We start from the raw sequence: 23,691 nt of genomic DNA, 5'->3' as shown, positions 1-23,691 counted from the left end.
TTCGTGGTACCTTGTCTCCTTTGGCTCCCAGGTCTCCCTTGGCTCCAGCTGGACCTCGACAGCCCTGCGAGAGCAGCATACGGGGAGGACACACTCAGGAAACCATGTTATGCCACTCCTTGCAACCGAAGCATGCTGCGATCTGATTTTGGCATCAAGGAAACTTAATTTTGCCCAATTTAGACCAGCGCTTTGCTCCCGATGGGCCTTTGGAAGCAGGTCCGTGCTTGATCTGCTCCTCATGGCTGGGGGGTTCCAGAGCTTCTGGGTTCATTCACCACCAAACCCTTAGTGCCCCCAGCACCCTGTGCCAATCCCAATCCCAGTTCCCCCAGCAGGTAGGACACCCGCAGCCAGTGGTGGCATCCCAGCTGCACCATGGTGCATCCCAGCTCCACCTAAACATGAGGAGGAACTTCTTTGCTGTGAGGGTGGCAGAGCCCTGGCACAGGCTGCCCAGAGAGGTGGGGGAGTCTCCGTCTCTGGAGACATTCCAACCCCGCCTGGACACGTTCCTGTGCCACCTGCTCTGGGTGACCCTGCTCTGGCCGGGGGTGGGACTGGGTGATCTCCAGAGGTCCCTGCCAACCCTGCCATTCTATGATTCTATGGTGATAGCAGCACAATGATGACGAGCATCTTGTCCTCATTACTGCCTCTCTTAACACAGGCTAAAGCACTCCCACTCCTCTTGCCGCCTCCCCGGAGCAGACGATATCTTAGGAGACACTGTCGTGTCTGAAAGCTCCTCTTATTATAGCAAGGCACGTCCAAGTGGAGCTCTGCCTTTCCAAACGACAGCGTTTGCCACCTATTCAAACGTCAAGGCCAAGCACAGGCAAAGAACAGGAAGCTGGTGCTCGGGGCCGCTCTAACGCGGCTCTCCTGCATCCCGAGCCAGGCACGGCGTGGGTGCCATCACTCACCCGCTCTCCTTGGGTGCCTTTTGAGCCTGGCAGGCCAATAAACCCCTTCAGAGAGAGACACAAAATGCAAGTTAATTAAAAAAAAAAAAAAAAAAAGAAAATATCACATGCATTCATGGAGGCTCACAACCCTACAGGGACGGAAAGATGCTGATAAATGGGTGACGCCAGTTTAGCTCTGCAGAGCTGCTGCTTGCCACGGTGGGACCTGCTCCCCAACAGGGGCCAGGGGAGGCATAAGCCCTCCCCAGGCTGCCCCCACCCACCCAGCAGCCCCCACCATGAGGCCGAGGTCCTTGTTAGCCTCCAAAACGCACCACCCGCATCCCACCCCGCGTCCCTCTCGCAAGCACCAGTTTTCAGCCCTGCCCGTTGGGGTTTCAGCGCGTGAGAAGCAAACGCATCGAGGGCTGTGCTCGGCCGGGACGCCATGGGTCGGGCAGGAGGAAAGCCAGGCTGTCCCGGCCTCCTTACCCTTTGGAAAGGGCAGCTCAGTACCCCAACCCCTCGGGACAAGGGGTGCGCCTCTTCACGCACCAAGGAAGGGATAGGCAGGGCCGGGGTTGGGGCATCTCTGCTGGAAAATCCATAGGAAAAAATAAAAATAAAAATAAAAAACCAACAAGGTCCCTGCAAGCAGCAGAATCAGAGGACCTTTGGAGTTTGGAGATGAGGAGGGTGGCCATAGGGACACGGCCATCATCCCCAGCAGCCCTTGTGCCACAAACACCGTGGGGGGCTGGGGGTGGCAGAGGGGAGCAGGGCATTCCTCCATGGTGCTTTGGGGAGCTATGAGGGGGAAGGACAAGGGCATCCCTCACCCAGCCACCCGCTCCCATGGACTTACCCCAGGGCCCTCCTGTCCCAGCTGTCCCCTCAGCCCAGGGGCCCCGTCTGCGCCCTGCAAGAGGGGTGTAGGATGAGCCCCTGCCACGCTGGGCAGAGAGCACCCGGACCCACTGTGTCCCCTCCCCGGGGTTGCTGGGGACCTCCAGGCTTCCGTTGTGAAGTCTACTGCAATTGCTGTCCCCTCTCCCCACCAAAAGCTGGGGCAGGGACACCTCACCCCACCCGTCCCTCCAGGGGAAGCCCTCAAGCCCGGACTTCATCCCCGCCGAGGTCAAAGCCAGCCAGAGAGAAGCTCTTACGGTGTCTCCTTTGGGACCAATGCATCCCTCCATCCCAGCTGGACCCTGGGGAAAAGCAAAGGCAGCGAGAGGTTTGGGAGAAGAGAGATGCTGCTCGCTGTCCTGCTCTGCGGATGAGACCCCAGCCCATAGGAACCCTGCCCGGCCCCCTAGGAGCTGCCTATCATACCCTAGGGACCGTGTCCCCACCAGCTCACCCTTCCCTTGGCCCCCCCTGCATGGATGTCCTGCCCAGGCGACACGGCTCTTCCCACCCACCCACTCCTGGGTGGCCATAAAGACCCGCACGGTCAAGGACATGTCCCTGCTCACGGCAGGGGGGTTGGACTAGATGACCTTTAAAGGTCCCTTCCAACCCAACACATTCTGTGGTTCTATCACATCATGCCCATTTGCAAAGGGCAGAACAAGTCCCAGCAGCTCCTTCCTCGCTCAGCCACCACATGGGTGGGTGGGTGCCACCCACACCTCGGAGACACGGTGGGCTCCAAGCCAGCACGCGCTTACCTGCGTGCCCCTGAGGCCGGGGGGGCCGCGTCTCCCCTGCAAGCCCTGCGGTCCCTGCAAAGCAATGGGGAACGAGGGGCTGCTGTTAGAGTCAAACCCCTGCATTCACCGTGCAGAGCCCGCGGTGCAAAACCTCTGCCAGGAAACACCGCGCTGCTGGGGAGCTCCAGGGCGAGGGGACAGCAAAGGGCTACCAAGATGCTGAGGGGACTGGAACACCTCTCTGATGAAGAAAGGCTGAGGGATTTGGGGCTCTTCAGTCTGGAAAAAAGACGACTGAGGGGGGATCTTATCAACGCTGATAAATACTGAAAGGGGGGGTGTCAGGAGGATGGGGCCAGGCTCTTCTCAGTGGTGCCCGGGGACAGGACAAGGGGTAACGGGCACAAACTTGAGCATGGGAAGTTCCACCTCAACATGAGGAGGAACTTCTTTGCTGTGAGGGTGGCAGAGCCCTGGCACAGGCTGCCCAGAGAGGTGGGGGAGTCTCCGTCTCTGGAGACATTCCAACCCCGCCTGGAGGCGTTCCTGTGCCACCTGCTCTGGGTGACCCTGCTCTGGCCGGGGGTTGGACGTCTCCAGAGCCCCCTTCCAACCCTACAATTCTCTGGGATCCCCCCACTGCTGAAGGAGTACAGAAAGGATTCCCACCCCCATCTCTGCCCCTTTGCAGATTTTGGGGTGGATTGAGATCGCAGCCCAGCTGGAGGAGCCCCCTCTGGGCTGGGTGACCCTTGGGACACCCTCCCATCCCAGCACCCCCACCAGCTCTCCCAAGGCACCCCATCACCGCAAGGTTCGCCCATCGCTCGGGGCAGGCGTGTACCCACGTACCTTGGGGCCCCGGGGACCGGGCAAGCCAGGAGGACCCATTTCTCCCTGGGGAGAGAGCAGGGAAGGGACGGGATGAGCGCAGGGGCCGGAAAATCTCAAATAGCAGAGGAGGGGAACCGGGGCAGACCCACCTGAGAGCCGTTGACACCTTGGCATCCAACGGATCCTGGCTGGCCCGGCTCTCCCTGCAGCGCGAGAGTGTGCTCAGCCCCACGGCAAGGTGCCCCATGCAGGAGGAGACGGGATGGGCCCCCCCAGCCACCTCCCATGGCAGAACAGGCAGCCCCGGGCTAGTGGGGATGCTGGGGGGGCTTTACTGGTGTGTGTGAGTTTTAACACCATTTCCCCTTTCGCAATTTTTTCCCCCACTACCACGAGGTTGTGTTTTAAGCAGATACATCCTTTTCAGGTGTAAATCGGCACAAGGGATGAAGCTGGGCAGGACATCGTGGCATCATTTCACTCTGAGGGCGGTGAGCCCCTGGCCCAGGTTGCCCAGAGAAGCTGTGGCTGCCCCATCCCTGGAGGGGTTCAAGGCCAGGTTGGACGGGGCTTGGAGCAACCTGGGCTGGTGGGAGGTGTCCCTGCCCAGGGCAGGGGGTGGCACTGGGTGATCTTTAAGGTCCCTTCCAACCCAAACCATTCCATGATTCTATGTCCCAGCCTGCCCATGGTGGTCTGGCCCCACTCTCGCTGCTCACCAGACGGCAGCAGCTCCCCCAGCCCAGCCACCACCTGCGTTTCAGCAGCTTTTTGAACCGAAAAGCTGTGACTTACCATGGGGCCGGCAGGGCCCGGGGGACCCACTGAGCCACCTTCTCCCTGGAGCAGGCGAGAAAGGAGGACATTTTTCTAGCCTATTTTGCTTTGATTCTCTCCTTTTAGTCTTCACCTCCCACATTCCCACTTTTCTTTGCACCAGGCATCAGCTACTTGATGTCCCTTCAAAGAGCAACCTGGCCAGTCCCTAGCTTTCCCACTTCATACTGGAAGGTGCTTCCATTTACCCACAAAACCACTTCAATTTTCCTTTTAAATCCTCTGCAAACCCTTCCCTGGCTGAGATGCTTCCCAGACACGTGGCAGCAGTTCAGCTCTTGGCATGCCGAGAGCAGCAGGGAAAAAGCCAGGTGCTGTCAGCCCGGGATTCATCTCAGCTGAAGGTGGTCACCTAAAATAAACTGCAATGCAATGTGCTCTGCAAAGGCTCATTTCTCTTCATCGCCAGCCAGGAGAACGAGCTGGGATGCACATGTCCATGCAGGAGACGTTGGAGGCGAGGGGAGGCTCCTGCCCCTGACATTCGGAGGGACGACATGCCTGGTTGCTCCAGGGCAATTTCCCCGTTAATAAGAGCCACTTCCAGGACAAAGACACAGATGCAAAAATGCAAAAGGACCACGAAGATATGGTTTAGGGCCAGCTTTCAGGAAAAAAAAAAGAATAAGGATTTTGTAAGAGCGAACCACAAAGTGGTGGTGGTGACCTGCAAAGCCCAAGCCCTCCCTCCTCAGACCCATCTTTCCAGTGGGGAGCAGAAGGGGAAGGAGCCTCCTCGGGGAGAGCTGGTGACACAGAGAAAACAAAACCACTCACCTCCAGCCCCATGGGGCCCTGGAAGCCTGTCGCACCCTTCAGACCCGGCATCCCCTGGGAGAGAAGCTGGGATTAGGGCGTCAGCAAGGTGCCCACCCAGAGGCAGCAGCTGCCTTTGGCCCATCCCTCACAGGAGGGTCAGGGAGAGAACACAGAGTCCTCAAGGGCTTTGCTCAAAAGCAGGAGAACATGGGCTGGAGCCAGGGATGGAGCTGGGACCATCACAGACAAGCAAAGGAGTCAGCCCGGGAAAGGGGATGGAGGGAAGGAGCAATGACAAGACACCCCGGGCTTCCCCGTTAACTCACGTGAAGCCCAGCAGGACCTGGCAGGCCATTTTCACCCTTCACCCCCTGGAAAAGCCAAAAGCAGCCTGAGCAATGGAGTGCAGGGTGACCTGGGGCCGAAGGGGGCCACGGCAGGGAGGGAGCAGCCTCCTGCCCGACCCAGGTAGGGCTGTGAAGATCAAGGACAGCCACCCTCACCTTCGCTCCCTTCTCTCCTTTCTCCCCAACTGGTCCAGGGTCACCCAAGAAACCCTGAAATGGGAACAACAAGGACGTGTGAGCCCCAGCTGGACCATCAGGAGCTAAAAAGTGGCTCCGGTGCCCCCGAGGGCTGTGGGTGCCGCGCAGGGGGATGGGGACCCCTCAAGCTTGTGCTACATGAGGCAGCCCCAGAAGAAACAACCCGTCTGCTTGTCCCCAGCACAGGGGACAGCCACCCTGCTGTGGCTACTCCACTCCTGTGTCCCAAGCCGGGCTTACACTGCGCCATGCACAGCGGTGACACAGAGGTGTCCCAGCGCCCGCAGGGCTGGGACGGGGCTCTCTGCAGCGGGTGGCAGGGCCATGCCCACGGCCTGTGCCTGGGAGATGTCCCGGTGCCCTGAGCTGCACATGGTGGCAGCAGAGAAGAAAAAGAAAAGCTTTTTGGGCTCCTGCGAGCCGTGCAAAGCTTCATGTGTCCATGGCTGCCGAGAGGGCAAGCCCGAGGGCAAGAGATTCTATCTTTATCAGGGAGTGTAATGATAGGACGAGGGGGAATGGTTTTAAACTGAAAGAGGGGAGATTTAGATGAGATCTGAGGAAGAAATTCTTTGCTGTGAGGGTGGTGAGCCCCTGGCCCAGGTTGCCCAGAGAAGCTGTGGCTGCCCCATCCCTGGAGGGGTTCAAGGCCAGGTTGGGCAGGGCTTGGAGCAACCTGGGCTGGTGGGAGGTGTCCCTGCCCAGGGCAGGGGGGTTGGAACTAGATAATCTTTAAGGTCCCTTCCAACCCAAACCATTCTGTGATTCTATGATTCTCCATCTGGGTGCTGGGGTGATGCTCATAGGCAAGAGGCTACAAAGTACAGGCCAGAAAAGATATATGATAAACCACGTGGGACTCTTGTTTCCGAAAGAAGAAACTGGGTTTTAGACACCCCAGTTTGATCAGACCTTGAAGGAGCTCAGCGCCAAATCTCTTGGGGAGGTCTAAGCATTTTGGCTTAAAAAGACTGGGTGGGAAGGACGTGACAGAAACCACTCGTGTTTGTTTTTTTATGGACATATCCCAGCTGACTAACCCCTGGAACAGCCTGGTGAGGAGCTGCAGGACATGCATTAGCAGCCCCGACACCCCCGGGCTGGGGCACCTCGGGGCTCAGGGCACTCGCGCGGCCAGAGGCTGAGCGGGCACAGAAGTGAAGGTGGCCACCAGCCACATCCCCCATGGTAGGAGTGTGACTACGGGGCATCCCACGCTAATACAACACCAGGCTGGCACGTGTGTGCCCACAGGCTGGGGGGGCGATGTGGGTAGTGGGTGTATATATGCTGGGACTGGGGCTGGCACCGAGTCGTGCCCACAGCACCGAGCTGACCGCTGGCACCGAGTTGTCCCCACAGCAAGTGAGAGTCAGCTTACCTCTTCTCCCTTCTCGCCAGCCAGCCCCCGGTCCCCCTGGAAGCCCTGCAGTCCCTGGGGAGAGGGAGGAAGGAGCAGAGCGGGCGCTGAGGGGCTGCCCATTGCCTCCCACCCGTGCCCAGCTCCAGCCCCGCTCCCACCTCCCCACCGTGCCACCAGCTGCTGCCTCCTGCCCAGGGCCATCCCAGGGGGCTACTGGGAGCCTCAGAGCCCGCAGTCCCCGACACCATCCTCCAAAAGCCCCTGAGAAAACCCCCAGCCCAGGTGTGATGCTCGTATTCCCCAGGGATTGCTGCCAGGGATATGGAAGAGGGCAGGGACCGTCACACCACCAAGTGACCAGCTTCACAGCTTCAGCACCATCCAGGCAGCCCATAAATGCTCTCATTTCTTTCTTCACCACACCCCGCCCCCCCGCCCAGTTATTTTGTCCTGTAGAAGCAACCAGGAGGTTCAGATGCAGAAGAGCAGCCCAGCCCTCGTGCTCATGCCCACCCCAGTGCAGGATCTGCAGCGCTTGGGTTACCCCAGCTGCACCGTAACGCACACATGTGATGTTTTACAGCCTTTTTGGGGGGGAAACATGAACCTTGAGGCACTAATCCAGGACTGGATGGGGCTTTGAGCAACCTGGTCTGGTGGGAGATGTCCCTGCCCAGGGCAGGGGGGTGGAACAAGTTGATCTTTAAGGTGCCTTCCAACCCGAACCATTCTATGATTCTATGACGCCGGGGTTTGTAGACTTACGAGGAATATTTTAGTTAAAGGAGGCAACCAAACATTAAAAGCAGGAGCATTAGGAGCCCCTTGCCTCCTGCCTGGGGCTTGGGGCTGCAGGTTGCCCACCCGACACTGGCCATGCCATGGCCCTACTTGCCCACGGCTCACCTGCTCTCCCGGCAGCCCCCATGGCCCAGGTTTGCCATCCAGGCCAGGGAAGCCATCTGAGCCGGGGTAACCCACACGTCCCGGCAAGCCCTGGAGCCCCGGTTCACCCTGGGGAGAAAAAAAGCCAAGCATGGAAAATTAAAAAATCCACATGATTATGAAACCAATACATTAACTATCGAGCTCTGCCTGCCTTCTGCTTTTGCAGCAACATCTGCTAAGCACCAAGTGCCTCACAAGGAGACGGGGAGGGCTGGCGAGGGGAGAAGCTTCATGCATCCAGGCGCTGCAAGCGTTGGGTGTGTGGCTCTGCCCAGGCTCTCCGAGAGAAACCGTGGGAGGGTCGCAACCAGGGGCCGTACAGCAAGAAATGAAGTGGACGGCAGGGAAGAAGTGATGCATTAGGAGAAGGTCAAGCGAAAGCCCTCTGCGTCCGCTTCTTGGCTCTGGGGCTTACTCTCAAAGCCATTTCTGATGCTTTCCCACACGCAAGAGCCTGAGCAGATCCTCTGGACCGGGCACCACCAGCTAAAGCTTAGGGGCAGCTTTTTTTTCACCCCTTATCTCACTGGCAATTCCTAACTAAGGCAGGATAAAGAGCAGTCTGGAACAAAGAGAAGATGTTTCCCTTCAGATCACTTTGATTGTTTGGATTTCTCCAAAACTTTGGAACATTTGGTCGAGTCCAAAAACTTGTTTTAGTCTGTAAAGTCGGAGCTTGTTAAAGACGCAGTTACCTCAGTGATTTCTCAGGTGAAGAATCTGGTTGTGAAAATATAAAAGCTTGTTTTGGGGAGGTTTGCTTTTCCAGCTCCCTCCCCCAAGGGCTTCAGCATCGCACAGCCAGCCCCACACGTCCCCTGTGATCGGGAGCGCCCATGTATGCTGGGGGCACCCAGCCCAAACCCCAGCATTTTTGCCCCATTCCACTTCCAGTCCCAGCTTCGGGGAATATCTGTTATTTCTGATTTTTCAAGAGAGAGACCTGGGCCGTGATGCGCCTCTGGCTGTGCTCTGTGGCGGGCGAGCCCGAGCGGATGGGCCCAATGCAAACCATGCCGTGGCCAAACCCAACCCAACCGTGTGCTCAAGGGCTGAAGCAGATCGACAAAATCCCTCCTCCTCTTCCTCACCCCTGCTGCCATTGACCAGCCTCGCCTAAGTAGGGAGCGGAGACCTGGTGGATCCCGAATGGGCATCAAAGACCTCTCGGGCCAATGTCTAGGAGAAACGTGAAACGTGAACCTTAACCACAACCACCTCAGAGTGGTGGACTCTGGTCAAGATCTGAGTCCAAAGTTGAGTTGGGTTTCCCTGTTGGGTTTCCCTGTTTTCCCTGCTGTGCAAAGCTTCTGGCAGATACCGAAGAAAGAGCAGGAGAGCAGGGGGCTGGGGACAGGGCTGCAGCCGTGACACAGCCCCCCAAACCCAAGACATCGGCCTTGCAGACGGACTGTGATGGGTGGAAAAAATTTGCTCCTTTCCTTTTCCATGCTAACCCCCTCCCAGCACTGCTGACGCCCCTCGCAGATCCTGTTTATGTGAAGACAGAGAATAACTTTGGCACCTTTTGATTAAGCTAAGCCAACAGATCCCAGTGTTTACACTCAACCGGCTTAACAGAGTCGGTGATGCCTTCCAGATGTTGGCAGCTGGTAAAACTCTATGCTGGAGGTGCATCCCTGCTGCAAGGGAGTGGGGCCGGGGGTGACAGGACAGCTGGCAGCAGGACGTGTGACGGAGAGCAGACACACAGTGCCTGTCGGCGTAGCTGCGCTTCTTGCCCAAGATATCAACTCCGACTTTTGCCATGAGCTTTTGGGACTCAAAGATTCAACACAGCTGCCAGGAACCAGCCGGGATCCTGCTCAACTGCCTGTCCAAGTCCTCCTTCAGCATCGATCCCTGTGAGCCCAGCCTGTCCTTGGCTCCTCTTCTCAAGCCAGAGGAAAAGCCACCCCAGTTTTGGAGGGGAAGACGTGGTGGCAAAGAAAGCTGGCAGGAGGAAAGAAGGTCATTGCTGAAGGGAGCCAAGGGGATGACGGCACCATGGGTAAGGTTGTTGGGGAGATGCCAGACAGGATGGGAATCACGGGAGGGCTGAAGGAAGATGATTGCTCCAGTAGATGGGTGAGCAGGGAGGTGAGGAGAAGCAGGGGTGGGCGCTGCTGTCCCTTTGGAGCAGCCCAGCAGCAACCAGGACAAATGAGCAAGAGGCAGGAGGGTGCTGGGGGACACCTGCACGTCACATCCGTTGAGAGGGACAAGATTTGGGATGCAACAGCTCTTCCCACGAGGGCTGGGTACCAGTGAGCATGGGTGGGAGAGCAGGTGGAAAGGTCCTGTGATGCTGGGAGACAGGGACTTCTGCTCTCCTTTCCTTTTACCCGTGGGGCATCCAAGCCCCACAGGCAACTGTGCTCGCTCAGTGCCGGGGCAGGTGGCAGGTCCCATGACGGAGCACAGGTAGAGCTCACATGTCCCTTCAGCCAGAGCCATGGGAAAGGAGGTGGGTTGTTTCCAGAAGGTGACAAAAGGACAGAACACTTTTGGGACAATCGCGCCAGCTTGTGTCCACCCGCCTGGGAGGCCATTGGGTGACACATGGCAGAGTCCAGCACCCAAAGGGACCGTGTTGAGCCCATGAGCCTGTCGGAGCAGGGCACTGCAAAACAGGGTGAGAGAAGCTGCAGCATGGATGTGGTCAGGGGAATGAGCTTGCTGTGGAGAGCTACCCCTGCCAGCCACAGCAAGGTCCACAGAGAAGGGACCAGGGCATCACCTCCCACCACCCCAGTACCTGAAGGGGGCCTACAAGAAACATGAGGAGGGAGTTTTTACAAGGGCATGTAGTGATAGGACAAGGGGTGATGGCTTCAAACTGGAAGAGGGGAGATTTACATAAGATCTCAGGAAGCAATTCTTTGCTGTGAGGGTGGTGAGCCCCTGGCCCAGGTTGCCCAGAGAAGCTGTGGCTGCCCCATCCCTGGAGGGGTTCAAGGCCAGGTTGGACGGGGCTTGGAGCAACCTGGGCTGGTGGGAGGTGTCCCTGCCCAGGGCAGGGGGGGGTTGGAACGAGATGCTCTTTAAGGTCCCTTCCAACCCAAACCATTCTGTGATTCTGTGACCCTTCAAACCAGGCACACATTTCCTTGCGCAGTTCCCGAACCAGCAGCAAACCCGACTGTTACTGTTCTCCCTCACCCAGCGCTCCAGGGTTTGACCCAAGAGGGGCAGAGTCTCTGAGGGTCCCCAGGACACTCAAGCTCTCCAAACTGAGCTTTCCCCGTAGCCAAGCCCCTCACCCCCCGGCAGCCAGGCGTCCCCGCCAGCACCCCCACTCACCGTGTACCCCCGCTGGCCTTTCTGCCCCGGCTCCCCCGGCTCCCCGCAGGGTCCCTGCACACAAACCGGGATCGAGTCAACAAACGTGTGTCCCCCAGTCCCACCCTGTGCTGAGAGCATCCCGGTGGAGGCCGTGATGGGGGGGACAACGAGCAATGCCCAGAGGTGGCCTCGGGAAGGGCAGTATGGGATGATTCGCATCCCTCGGACACCCCATTCCCCACCCACCTTCGGGGTAGAGGTGGCAACAGATGCGGTTCCCCGTTGGCTTTGGTTCCCTACGGGAGGTTTTCCCTTCATTTCTCCTGACCTCTGTCGGCAGAGGTCAGCCGGAGGGGAAGCATCACCCGGCAATCCCGGGGGCTGCGTGGGCATGGGGCTGCAGACCCGCCAGCATGGGGCTGGCTCCCCACAGGTACCGCATCGGCCCTTCTTCTCTGGCTTGTTTTTGTGCCTCTGGGAGGGCTCCGCATGGTCCCTGTCCAAACGCGGGGGCAGGAACCAGATGCCCTGGGCAAGAAAAGCCAGCGCCGCCCAGCTGGCAGGGACAGAGGGGCAGGGGCTGCCTCTGCCAGCGAAACCCAGGGAGTGACAGATCAAACATCACCCGGGTTTCGGTGGGAAGCAGACAAGCAACCCATTAGGCTTCTTTGAAACCCAATCCCAAGGCCCGTAATTACGGCGTGCCAGAAGCCACCGGGCAGCAGATACTTTTCAGGGCAGCCCAGAAATTTGCAAGTGACAGGGGACATCGACCCTGCCCCAGGGTGGCAGCGGGACCAGCAGCACCCCACCACAGAAGGGACACCGGGGGTTTTCTTACTTACAGGTGCTCCTGCCTTCCCTGGATGTCCTGGGGGCCCGGGGGCGCCGGGTTTTCTCTGGATTAAAAAAAAAAAAAGCAAAAGTAAAACAAATTTCACTGATGAAGTGCCTGGAGAGAGGAAAACCCAGCTGACCAAGCCGAGGAACAACTGAACCACAGAAAGTTGCTTAATAGCGAGACTCACCGGCCAGCCTGCATGGAGAAGCTGGTAAAACGATGATTGCTGAAACGAGAAGAAGGGGGAAAAGCAAAATGTTAAAAAAAAAAAACCCACCCTAAATCCCTTTCTGCTGGCTTCAGACTCTTTTTCCTGTCGATTGGGAAGACACAGCAATGAACCAGTCCCCTAATTAATTTTTTTTTTTAATACTATGTGTATGCAAGTCACAGGACAAGGCTTAATCTGAGGACAACGTGTAGGAGACAAGGACCTGCTGGCCTCATTAGCACATGAAGACGGAGACCCCACTGCTGGAGCTTGACAAAACTCAGCTCCCCGATGGACGCCCCAGCAGCCTTGGGACACCAGGAATGTTTTGCATGTGGAGAGGTGGGAAACGTGTTGTTGGTGAGTGCAGGTACCGTCATATTTAGCCCAGGTTGGACTAAAACCAGCTGTTTTGACACTGCAGTTTGTCCCAGGTGGGAAACCTCATCCCGACCAGCCCCGTCTGAAGCCCCACATGGGAGATGCCCGGGCAGTCGTCTCCGGCAGGTTTTCCCCTTGCTGCTCCTGGCAGCCAAATCTTTCATGCACCCCCAATTTTTTAGAAGACCAGATGACCACAAAGAGGTACAAAACCCACCCAAAAGCCACAGGGTGGGCTAATCCCATCGTAGCCACAGCTAATCCCACTGTATTTCAAAGCCAGCGCAAAGGTCCTAAAAGCTCCCGGCGCGGCCTCCTCTCCGCACACTTCCCAGCCAGGTTTCTCCAAGTTTTGGGAGATGACCAGGAAACAAAATGATGCCTATCTCCACCGACCAGCCGTCCTCCTGCCCTCCCAGCAGCACAAACCACAGGCACTCAGGAGGCAAAACCCACCTTTCCTCCTCCTCCTCCTCCTCTCCTCCTCCTCCTCCTCCCCATGGCGAGGCCAGACATATGGTCCAGGCAGCTCCTCCAAGTCCTGGCTTGCATCAAAGGCTGAGAAAAGCCCCCCGCCTTGTTCCTCACCCCAATCCCCAGCAGCTGGAGGTGCAGGATTCCCATGTGCTCCCCAGCTTCAGCCTCAGGGGCGCAGGGAAACCCCCTCCTGTCCCCCCGCTCCTCTCCGAAGATCCATCCTCTGATACCAGAGGAGAAAGAAGGGAAAAAAGCCAAGGAGCTCATTAACGAAAATAAACACAGACCTTTCAACATATGGAAATATTTCTAATAATAAGCAGGGCTCTCGAGGGCAGATGATGGATGGATGCATTTAACCAGCTCTAGCACCGCACCAGGCATCTCGGTTCCTTTCAAGTTGATCCCGAATTGATTACTGTGAGTGAACGGGTGCAGTCCTTGCCAGCCTGCTGGGGCCGGGCCACGGTCCTCTTGTCCAGCCAGTTCTCATTTCCCTCAAAAACTACTCACAAAATCTTTTTTTGGGGGGGGGTTGGAGCACGGCCAGTGCCTTGTCTCAGGAATCAGTGAACTCAGGTTCACTTGGGACAGGATATTATTTCATTAGGCTTCAAAAAAAAAATAAAAAAAATCCAACCTTTTAAAAAGGGGGTAAAAAAAAAAAATCCCACAGGAGACGTGAACTCTTATTTCAGAGCACCAGATGCCAAGGAGGGAGAAGAGAAATTAATTGCCTTCTGCAATTTCAGCAGGAAATAGTCGGGGCTTTGCTCGCTGCAGCTCCGGTCGGCGGGGAGCGGTGTGACGGGTACAGGAGAGGGGATGACGGATGGGGAGCGACCGCCGTAGGGATCGGTCCTCCTGCAAAACTCCAGCCTGAGAGAGCAGGGCAGTGAAACCCCTGCCGACAGGGAGCAGGTTTCGCCCTGCAGCGTGGTCTTGGTCATCTCCCCAGCCCCCGCTGTGACCACCATCCCCAGCCCACCCGGTGACCACCATCCCCAGCCCACCCCACAGCCACGAAGCCACGCAGTCACAGACCTGTGTTATCCGCCGACCTTTGAGTAGCAGGCAATCCCTAAAGGTTGCTTCCTTTTCGCACGGAGCAATATTTTCTTTTGCTCTAAGGTTACCAGCCCCCATTTCCCTGCAGAAGGTCCCGTTCTCTTTCCTCCTTCCCCGGCTTCTGGGACTCCACCGCTACCGGAGTCAACGCTGCCCGAACTAGACAGCAAGACTCCCTGCCCCTCGAGTTACACCCAGACAATTTCTTGGCAAACCCAACGTCTGTCAACGTGCCGTGAACAAAAATGCAGGAGAGGGACCTGGGGCAGAATCCCAGTGGCCTTAAGTTGGTTTTGCTCAATTCCCTTGAACAGCAAAGGCTTGTTTCACTGGGAAGGAGCTGGAGAGACTATTGAGCATCCCAACAGCCATAACTGTGCTGGGATAGTCACCGATGTCCCCTGCTCTCCTGGTCCGTCACGCTGCACTACATCCCCCGGCCTGAGAGGGGGCTCCTCTGACTTGCGATTCCAAAGGCTGAGCCAACACCAAACCCCAGCAGCCCGCGATGCCCCCGCTGCCGCCCCCAAATCACAAGCACTCGGTTCACAAGAGCAGCACTGTCCCAAGCCACAGCCTGTCTCCATCTCTCCCCCTACCCCAGCAAGTTGTGGGGGGCCGCAGAAGCAGACAGCCCCCCCTGGCCCCGTCACAGCAGCCAGCACTCGGCTCCTCACCCCTGCGCTATCTCAACAAAGATTAGCCAAACCCAGCCCGCGGCTTTGCGCTCCCGTTTCCTGCTGCCGAGCGAAAACGCCGCCGCCGCCAGCAGTTGCCGGGGTCATACGGCCACAGACACAATGGCCCAGCGAGGCTTTCGGGTGGCCCCCGTCACCCTTGCCAGACACTGCCTTCCCCTCCAGATCGGCACTTGGCCAAAAGCACCAGGCCAAGTGCCAGCACGCAAAATCCCCGGGAGCCCTCCAGCTTCGGCTTCCCAAACGCAGACAAGACCGTCTGCTCCCTCCAGCATTCCCAACCCTTAAGCACCGAAGGCAGGGGTACGCCAAAGAAATCACGCTCTACGGCAACATCCGCAGGCACGAACGCCTCTGCCTGCAGAAGAACAGAGCCTGAGGTCCCTCTCCAAATGCAGGCAGGAAAAAAAGAATGCAATTCTGACTCAACGTGCAGGGCAAAGAGCGTCAGCAGCCCTGCAAAGTGCTGTAACCATGCCCGGACAACAGGAGTTGGTTATGCAGATGTCTACCCCAAACACCCCGTGAGGAAGGCCATTGCCCCGGTGCAGCCATGGAGATGCTCTCTGGCTCTGCAGGCTTCTTCCAGCCAACACTTCCAGCTCGCTCTCCCCTGTCCCCGTTTACTCTGGTCAGGCGCCGCGTGCCTGCGATGGGTCTTGGGAGCATTGATAACAGCACAGCACCCGCTCTAGAGCAGCAGGAGGACAGGAGAACATGGAGGTCCTCCAGGTCAACCAAGGTATTTCCCAATGATCAGCTCTCCTGCGCTTCCCAGGAGGAATCTGATCTCCTCCAAGGCAGGTATTTATCTTCTGCAGCTGCTTTGATCCAATCCAACACAAAACTGCAAGGTCTGGCCAAGGACTTCTGGTCGGTCAATCCAAGCTGAGAGCCACAGCAGTACAGAGCCGCTCTCCACCTCACACATCTGGCCAGCACGGTCCCTCCTTGGGGTGTCTTGCGCTGCTGTATTGTCTTGCCAGCATTAAAGGCGCTTGCCCTGGCGCAGAGGGTGCCATTACCCCTCTTCACAAGCGGAGGAGTTGAAGGTAAGTCAAATGTCCTGCCCAAGGTCATTAAAGCTTTTAGAGAACCAGAGCACTGAGCCCGGCCAGAGAGCATCCCTGCTCCAGGGACCTCCAGCCCCGGGTTGGTGAAGTACCTAAAGCAGTTAGAAGCCTTCAGCCACTGCCCTGCCTGGCTCAGGCAAGGCTCGAGAGGGAGCTTGAAATTAAGCTTAATCGCAGCAGTCGCTGTGCCGTCATGAGTCGGGGAGCCTGGATGAAGCCCCGGGTGGTTGCAGTGATGCTTCCCATGGTACATGGAGTTTTGCAGCCAGCTACGCAACAGCTGAAACACTCCTGCCTTGAAGCACTGCTGCCTGCCCGCAGGTCCCGTCCCCGCTCCCGTGCTCCCCACAGCAGCAGGGCTCAGGTGAGAAAATATCTCGTCCCGGGAAGCAGCCGGATGGGCACAAACCCTGCGAGCCAAAGCCACAAGCTGGGGCACGGCAGGCAACGGGGACGTGGTGAAAAACAGGAGGAAAGCAAAGAGCAACACAGAGCAGAAGGGCTGCTTTCTGCATGGCTTGGACCTTCTTTGGCTCCTGTCCTACAGGGGGAGGGCACGAACCACCCTTGGGAGGCTGTGGATGTGTGTGGACCACGGGGATCTCCCTCCTTGGCATCCTCCCTCTGCCCCCACCTGCCCACCTCACCGTGGCCGTGACTCACCGTGAACATCTGCCAATCCTCCCTGGAGTTCCTCCAGAGGACGATGGTGGGGACACCGGGGATGCCCACAGGGCCCGGGTCACCCGGGGGGCCCGTCCGCCCCATGGCTCCAGGGTACCCCTAAGGGAGACAAGGGCAGCTCCTTAAAACCAGCCGGGGTTTAACAGTCAACACAGGAGGCTCTGACTCAGGTCAGCCTCTGGGTCTGGGCACATTCCTGGGTTCAAACCAGCTTTTAAGACCTAAATAACCCTGAGAACAGGGAAAGCAAAAGCAATGAGCTTCATACAGACGTGACCGTGCCCAGACCCATCTAAATGCCACAGGTATTGGAGCTGATGCAGACAGAAGCGCCAAGACTCCTGGGACAATGTGTTTGCCCCTCTGCAGCTTGGGAAGGATGGAAACTGCTGTGCAAAGGTGGCTGGGAGCACCCTCGCTGTTTTACTGATGGGGAAACTGAGGCACCACCCTTAACCCAGAGCACCTCCAAGCCTCTGTCAGTGCGCTGGGCAACGCTGGCTGCAGCAGGAGACCCAGCTGTGCCGTGCAGGTGGCTCCACGCCGGGCTCCTGGAGCCGGAGGGCAGCTGTGGGTCTCACCAATGCGGCGCTGGAGGGCAGGTGTCCCTCCAAGGTGATTTGGTGGATGTACCTCGGGGCTGGACTTTGGGACACGCGAGCACCCCTCCTCCGGGTGACCTCAGCAAAAGCTGCTTCATCCCCCTGCTCTGCTGCCTTTGCAGAGCCGTGAAGTGGCTCAGAGGGAAGAGAGCAGCTCGTCCAGGCCATCAGCTCCGTCTTGAGCCTGGGCTTAAAATACCCAGTAAAAATAGTTCTTTCTGCTTCCAGACACACATAAAGGGCCACCGGCCTGCAGCTTCGGAAGCTCATGCTGCCCTCTTGATGAAAAACACCCAAACCAACCCAAAACATCTGTGGTATTTGCCCCAGACCCTACATCCCATCCCATCCCTTCCCGCGTTTTCCTGGATACTCACTTTGTCTCCTTTGGGTCCCACCAGTCCACGTCTCCCAGGACAGCCCTGAAAGGCAAAGGAGGAGAGCTGTGTCACCCCGAAAGGGGACACCCCGCAATCAGAGGAGATCCCACGGTGGCGGGGTGACCAGTGCCATGGCCGGGGCCATCCCGGCCCCTGGGAAGCAGGGACTGAAACGGCTGATTCAGACCAAACCAGGGGCACCAAGTCTCAAAGAAACACCCCGAGGAGCGGTGTTTTATGCCGTTCCCTTCCCACTCTCCTGCCCTGGCATCAGAAAAAAGCAGCTCTGCTCGGCCAGTGTAATCCTGCAGCATCCATCCATCACAGGAACGCCCCGGACCATATGGCCAGGGAGCAGGAGCACGTTTCCTGACACCTGGAGAGGAAAGGCCGCGCGTTAGGAAAAAATCCCGGAAAGCTGGATCGCGGCCACACGCTCCAACAGTAGTTTGGATGAGGACGCAAACATCTGCGGCTTCTCACTTGTGCGAGACCTGATCTAGCCCATCTCTAGTCAAAAGTGCACGTTTTGGCCAAGCGGTGACCCCACTTCAGGGCTTACCGAAGCATCTGTCCGGAGAGAAATAAAGTCAGATGGGAGATCCTGGCTTTTCTCGAGGAAAGAAATCTACCTGGAGGATGGCAGCAGAGACTGAGAACACGCTGGGCTGTGGCACAGCGGCTGCCGCAGAGCTGTGGCTCCCGTAGCTTCAATTACAGCCCCCGGTTTTGTTCCGAGCTTGCAAACAGCCTTTGTCGGAGCCCAGCAGCAAGTCTGGGAACACACACGGAATCATCCCCCCGCCCAGCACGGGCACGGCTGCATCCCTGCAGCCACCGGGGCAGCCCCGACCTCGCTGCCTTGTGCCCGTGGGATGGGTAAAAAGGCCAAGCTGTGTGTCCAGAAGCAGCTTTGACATGGAGGGATGCATCACCAAAGGGACTTTGGCCACCAAAAGTGCCCAGATCTGAAGCCCATGGGGCTCTGGGGCTCTGTGCCCCCTCCCTGGGAGCCGTGACCCCCAAGCTCTGTTCGCGTATGGCACGCGTTCGTGACGACAGGCACTGGCAGCGATGCTGGCAACTCTGCCCTGATTTTCGAACCTCGGGTATTAAAATCATAGAATCATTTAGGTCAGAAAAGATCTTAAGAACTTTAAGATCTCTCTTAAGACCAAACCCAACGCTGCCGAGTCCACCAGTGCTGAAGGAGGTAAAATAAAGCAATTCCTGCCCACTCTACCCAATATGAAAACATGCACCAGAAGGGGCAGGGACCCCTCCCAGCGCCCCTCTATTTATCCGCCCAGCACCCCCTCTTTAAGGAGCTGGATGTGCGCTGCCGAGAGACCAGTTCTGCAGGAAGGCACCCAGTTTGGAGTCACTGGGATTTTACTGTGAGCACCACGGGCCCACTGGGGACAGACTCATCCTCTCCACCCTGGGTGCAGATATAAATGAGATCCTTCAATAAGTCCTGGCTCCCCATGATCCCCCTCAAAAGAGCTATGGGGTCTGGTCACTTCTGACCGCAGCCTCTAGCTTATCTCCTGCATGGACACCCACTGCCCAAGGTCCACAGCTGAGATATGCCACCAGTTGGGGGGTGCCCAACGAACCATTTCTCCAACGTGGCCACCGGTGGGTCACGGTGCTCCACTGAGGACATTTAAAGACACCAGGGTCCTTTCTGAGATGGCCAAAGAGCCGTTCCTCCTCCTGCTCCTCCCCAGGCGCTGGCATGAACACCAAGGTTGCAAAGCCAACACGTGCAGTCCTAGCGCACGGTGGAGGGACAGGACCAAGCCATGGGCACAACAGCACCCCCTGAAATTTGCCAGCATCTGTTTCTCTCCCAAGCTGATGCTATTTTGTGCAAACCAAAAAGAACAATTGCGAGCACCAGGAACAATGAACCCAAGGGCTGTAACGTTTCAGGAGAGAAAAATGAAAATCAATCCCAGAGATCTCATCTGGAAGGCAGCCGGTGTTCTGCCCCGCGAACCGCAGGCAGCACCATCCCTCCCTCCTGCTGCCCCAGTCCCGGGTGCTGGGCAACTGGGTGGTTGCTCCCGGGGGGAAAGCACAGAGAAGGTTTTGCATTTGCCCGTCGTCATAGAATCATAGAATCATTTAGGTTGAAAAAGACCCTTGGGATCATCGAGTCCAACCATCAACCCCACTCTACAAAGTTCTCCCTTACACCATATCCCTTAACGCCACATCTCGTCGCCCAAGTTCACGCCGTCCCTGACACCAGATGCCTTCCAGGAGGATTCGATTTAAGCCTACGAATGGAAACCGCCTCTCTGCTCCTCACCAGCCAGTGCTAAGTCTGAGTAACAGAAACCCGAAAAGAAAAAGAAAAGCCCGTGGGGACGCACCGACAGCTGGGAACCCCCGTGAAACACTCTCCGTGAAAGCCAAGGAGCTTTTGAATACTGGCAACACAATGCAATCCCTGCAAGGTGGATTAGCCAGATCATAAAAATCAGCAGCTTTTAAAGTAAGAAACACTTTCCACTTCTCGCAACTTCCTGGCTTTTTTCCCCGCTGATCTCCAGCGCCTTTACAGTGGAGGATGACTGGGATGGGAACTGAGGGCACGCGGTCTGCAGGGTCTACAGCCCATAAATGTCCTGCACAGCATTAGGGCGCGATCAGGACTTGGCAGGATGATCGATAAACCTCCATCCGCATTTCCCACTGGAACAGCTACTCAAAGTGTTTTTGCGAAGACATAAAAATCTCCGAGGGTGGCAAACCAGACGTACACGAACCCGCACCGAGGGAGGGGACCCATCACACGGTGGGGCAGGGCTGGAGGTCTGTGCCCCACTGATCTCCCTGATCGACACTGCCAGTGAAAGAGGATAAAAACCCCACAAGTGAAAAGGCTGATGCTAAAACTCCATTATTTCCAAACCTTTCCTCTAATAATAACACAAGAGTTGTCACCCGCAGACACCCACCCTGCCTTGTGCCCAGGACCCAGTTGCAAGGCTGCCCGAGGTGATGCAGTAACATGGTGACAGAAGCCCAGCGCCCATCATCACCGCCAAAACCAGAGGTAAGGCAAAGTCCCATTCCCAAAGAAAAAAAAAACAAATTCCTTTTAATGAAGTTTTCCAAGGCAAGGGCACCAGTTCTTTGGTTTCCCTTCCATAGGACACATTTAAACGCTTGAAACATCCATCCCACCTCTGGTGGCATCACCAGGAGCATGGGCCATGGGCAGCAGCGAGGTGCGTGGGCGTGAATTCAGGGTACCAGCCTAGGCAGCACCCCCAAAACACGCTCTACTTGCCCAGAACCCCCCCAGCTCAGGATGGGGCTTGGTGGGACGGAGAACCCCAGCGGCAGGAAGACCTTTGGGGACCAGCAGCAAGGGCAGAGCCCGCCTGCCCTCAGCCCTGGGGAGCGGTAACAAAACATCAGGAAACATTGGCAGGCTCGGCACAGAATTTTAGCTAAAATAATAATAGCTCTAACCAGCATCTCAAACCCAAACTCCTAACGGTGGGATGGAGCTGCCTGTACCTGTGTTTCCACCCAGGATGCTCAGGACCCATCTCAAAACCCATCTCAGTGCTTTCTACAGGGGGAGAAAGCAATTCCCTCCCAGCTGGGTCCCCTCCTCGCGCTGCCTCCCCTCCTGCCGCCTGACAGCACGGCTGTCAAATGCCGTGACGTTTCCTCCACTCCCGGGATTTTTTCATCCTTCAGCATCTGTTCCTTTTTGCCGTTTTCTTCTCTTTTTGCAGGCAATAGCTGCAGCAGCAAGGAGATGGCTCAAGGGGGAAGCTAGGGGTCCTAAATTTAACCGTTATCCTACGAAGCCTGGCTCATCGACGACGAATTTAGTGCCAGGTCCCTCAAACACAGCTGTAAAACCAGCCGGGTGTGGAGACCTGCCCTGCGGCATCCAGATGAACCCCCCGGGGCAGCCCCGAGCTCAGGGCATCCCAGGCGGCTTTCGTGAGGGTGTCTGCCCAGGCCAGGGGGAGAAGGTGCCCGTGGTCACTTCTGGCAGTGGCACTGGGTGAATGAAATGCAATTTTCTAGAGGAATTGTTAAGAAAATGTAACTAAATTAGGGAAAACATTTTGGCAGAAGAAACAAATGTGGGAAAATATGTAAAAACATTTTTGAGCTTCTTCTCAATGAAGCCTGATGACTCCTCTAAAGATTTATCTACTCTAAGTTTACCATTTTTTTAAATTTCCTTTTTTTCTTCCGCTACAGTGGATGAATAATCTGAAAAATAACGGCAACTCCTTTCATGACAAATTCAATGCTCTGCTTTGAACCCCCACAAATTTTGGGAGGCCGCAGCGATAGAGAAGCGAAGGAGAGTGATGCCAGTGGGGACCACGGGCTGACGCCTGGGGTTTGCTGCGGGGACAGGGGCTGGAGGAGACGCCTCAGCCCTGCTCCGAGCCCCTCAGCCGGCCTCTGGGAAGGACCAGGGGGAAATGAAAGCTGACAACGTGGTTAAATGACTTGAGACCATCTCCGGGGCAGGGTGGGGACAAAGGAATCATCTTCTCCGCTCCAGCTGCCAGTCAAGTTTCTTCAGAGACATCAACAAACCTTCTTGCAGGGCCAGGCTGGTGCCCAGCCCCACGCCACCTGCACGGAGAAGGCTTCCCTGCCCAGTTTTCCTTAGGGAGCTGCTGGCCTGTGCCCACCACCCGCTCCGGAGGGGAAGATGCATTACCTCCCGTCCCTCCCCTCCCGCAGCCATCACCTCCGCCACTCACCGGCAGCCCTGGTGGTCCCGGCAGCCCTGGTGGTCCCGGCTTCGCACGACCCTGCTGCACATGTGCCACCGGCGAGATGGGGTGCTCCGGGGGGGCAATGTTGTCGCCAAGCCCTGGGACAGCAGGGCTGGGTGCTACCAGCGGATGGTCTGGGACATCCACCGCTGACTCTGTCCCCAGGGGACCTTTGGGGATGGCTGCCTGATGTCCTGATGGGGAGACCTTGGCGAAGGTGGCAGGTGCGTCCAGGTCAGTGATGGCATCGCCGGGTTTGCCAGGCGAGAGCTGCCGCCGGGTGCCCGCATCACCCGTCAGCTTCTCCGTGGTGACGTTCTCCTCCCGGGGGTCAGAGGCACGCTCCTTCTTGGCTGCTCGCTGTGTTTTGATGGAGGGACCTGGGTGGATAAATGCACCATGAGGTATCAGCAGGCATCGCGATGGTGAGCAGGAGAAATGGAGGAAACCATGACTATGGAGGAAACAATGACTATGTACTCACCGGAGCTACCAGGGACCCATGGGCTTCTCCAGCCAAACCCTGGCCTGCCGGGGCCTGTGATTTTATTGTAGGTGGAGTTCAACAGCTCAAAGCCTTCATCCTCAATAGAAAGGCTGCCCTCCTCTTCCTCAGCCGACGACATCTCGGTAGCAGAGAGTGAATTCAGGGTGCTCCCATCAGGCTGGGGGTTGAGGGTCTCCTGGGCATCCTCCCACGTCCAAGGCGGCCCCAGGGTCAAATCTGAACTGGTGAGTCTGGAGTCCTGGAAAGGAAGAAGGAAAAAGAATAAAAATTGGAATTTTCAGGATTTTTTTTCCCTTTCTCTGCTCAACACACTTGTGCTTCTTAATTTCCCACATGCACGACTGCTGCTGCGGGGGACAAGGCAGCCCCAGGTGGGACCCCCTGAGATCCAGGGCAGCCCCTCAGCAACGGGCAGCTCAGTTCAGCCACCTACGAAACAAAACTCGCCCTCCGCAAAGGACACCAGCCAGATGTTGGCGTGGGCCACGCTAACACGAACCTCCTTCTCACAGTCCCGCTGCAATGATCCCACACACCATTTTCTATGCTGGAGGGGCATCAAGAGAAGAGCCCAAAGCTTAATGACAGAAATCCAAACTTGAAAGCAATTACTAAAACAATTAAAGCAAATGCTGGAGAGCAGCTCTGTGGAAAGAGACCTGGGAGTCCTGGTGGACAACGGGATAACCATGAGCCAGCAATGGGCCCTTGTGGCCAAGAAGGCCAATGGCATCCTGGGGGGCATCAAGAAGAGTGTGGCCAGCAGGAGGAGGGAGGTCATCCTCCCCCTCTGCTCTGCCCTGGGGAGGCCACAGCTGGAGCACTGGGTCCAGTTCTGGGCTCCCCAGTTCAAGAG

The 23,691-nt window shown here is 57.1% G+C and overlaps 1 protein-coding gene across 8 annotated transcripts in view; it reads right to left on the bottom strand.

Moving 5' to 3' along the window:
* Positions 1 to 23,691, bottom strand: part of LOC141751627 (uncharacterized) — a 105,397-nt gene that overhangs the window by 20,207 nt on the left and 61,499 nt on the right. For 5 of the 8 annotated variants that reach the window (XM_074608744.1, XM_074608747.1, XM_074608746.1 and 2 more), the window contains 19 exons: positions 22,812 to 23,073; positions 22,313 to 22,707; positions 17,547 to 17,591; positions 16,547 to 16,666; positions 11,980 to 12,201; positions 11,153 to 11,206; positions 7,808 to 7,915; positions 6,920 to 6,973; positions 5,497 to 5,550; positions 5,320 to 5,364; positions 5,012 to 5,065; positions 4,193 to 4,237; positions 3,547 to 3,600; positions 3,416 to 3,460; positions 2,582 to 2,635; positions 2,075 to 2,119; positions 1,774 to 1,827; positions 927 to 971; positions 11 to 64 (listed from right to left, as the gene is read on the bottom strand). In XM_074608744.1, coding sequence (XP_074464845.1) covers positions 11 to 64; positions 927 to 971; positions 1,774 to 1,827; positions 2,075 to 2,119; positions 2,582 to 2,635; positions 3,416 to 3,460; positions 3,547 to 3,600; positions 4,193 to 4,237; positions 5,012 to 5,065; positions 5,320 to 5,364; positions 5,497 to 5,550; positions 6,920 to 6,973; positions 7,808 to 7,915; positions 11,153 to 11,206; positions 11,980 to 12,201; positions 16,547 to 16,666; positions 17,547 to 17,591; positions 22,313 to 22,707; positions 22,812 to 23,073 — 1,809 coding nt within the window. The remainder of the gene's footprint in view (positions 1 to 10; positions 65 to 926; positions 972 to 1,773; positions 1,828 to 2,074; positions 2,120 to 2,581; positions 2,636 to 3,415; positions 3,461 to 3,546; positions 3,601 to 4,192; positions 4,238 to 5,011; positions 5,066 to 5,319; positions 5,365 to 5,496; positions 5,551 to 6,919; positions 6,974 to 7,807; positions 7,916 to 11,152; positions 11,207 to 11,979; positions 12,202 to 16,546; positions 16,667 to 17,546; positions 17,592 to 22,312; positions 22,708 to 22,811; positions 23,074 to 23,691) is intronic. The other 3 variants (XM_074608749.1, XM_074608750.1, XM_074608752.1) reach the window with 1 other exon arrangement.

This window comes from Larus michahellis, chromosome 15 (genome assembly GCF_964199755.1).
Source record: "Larus michahellis chromosome 15, bLarMic1.1, whole genome shotgun sequence".
NCBI classification, from domain to species: Eukaryota; Metazoa; Chordata; class Aves; order Charadriiformes; family Laridae; genus Larus; species Larus michahellis.
This window is presented reverse-complemented; position numbering and strand designations above follow the sequence as displayed.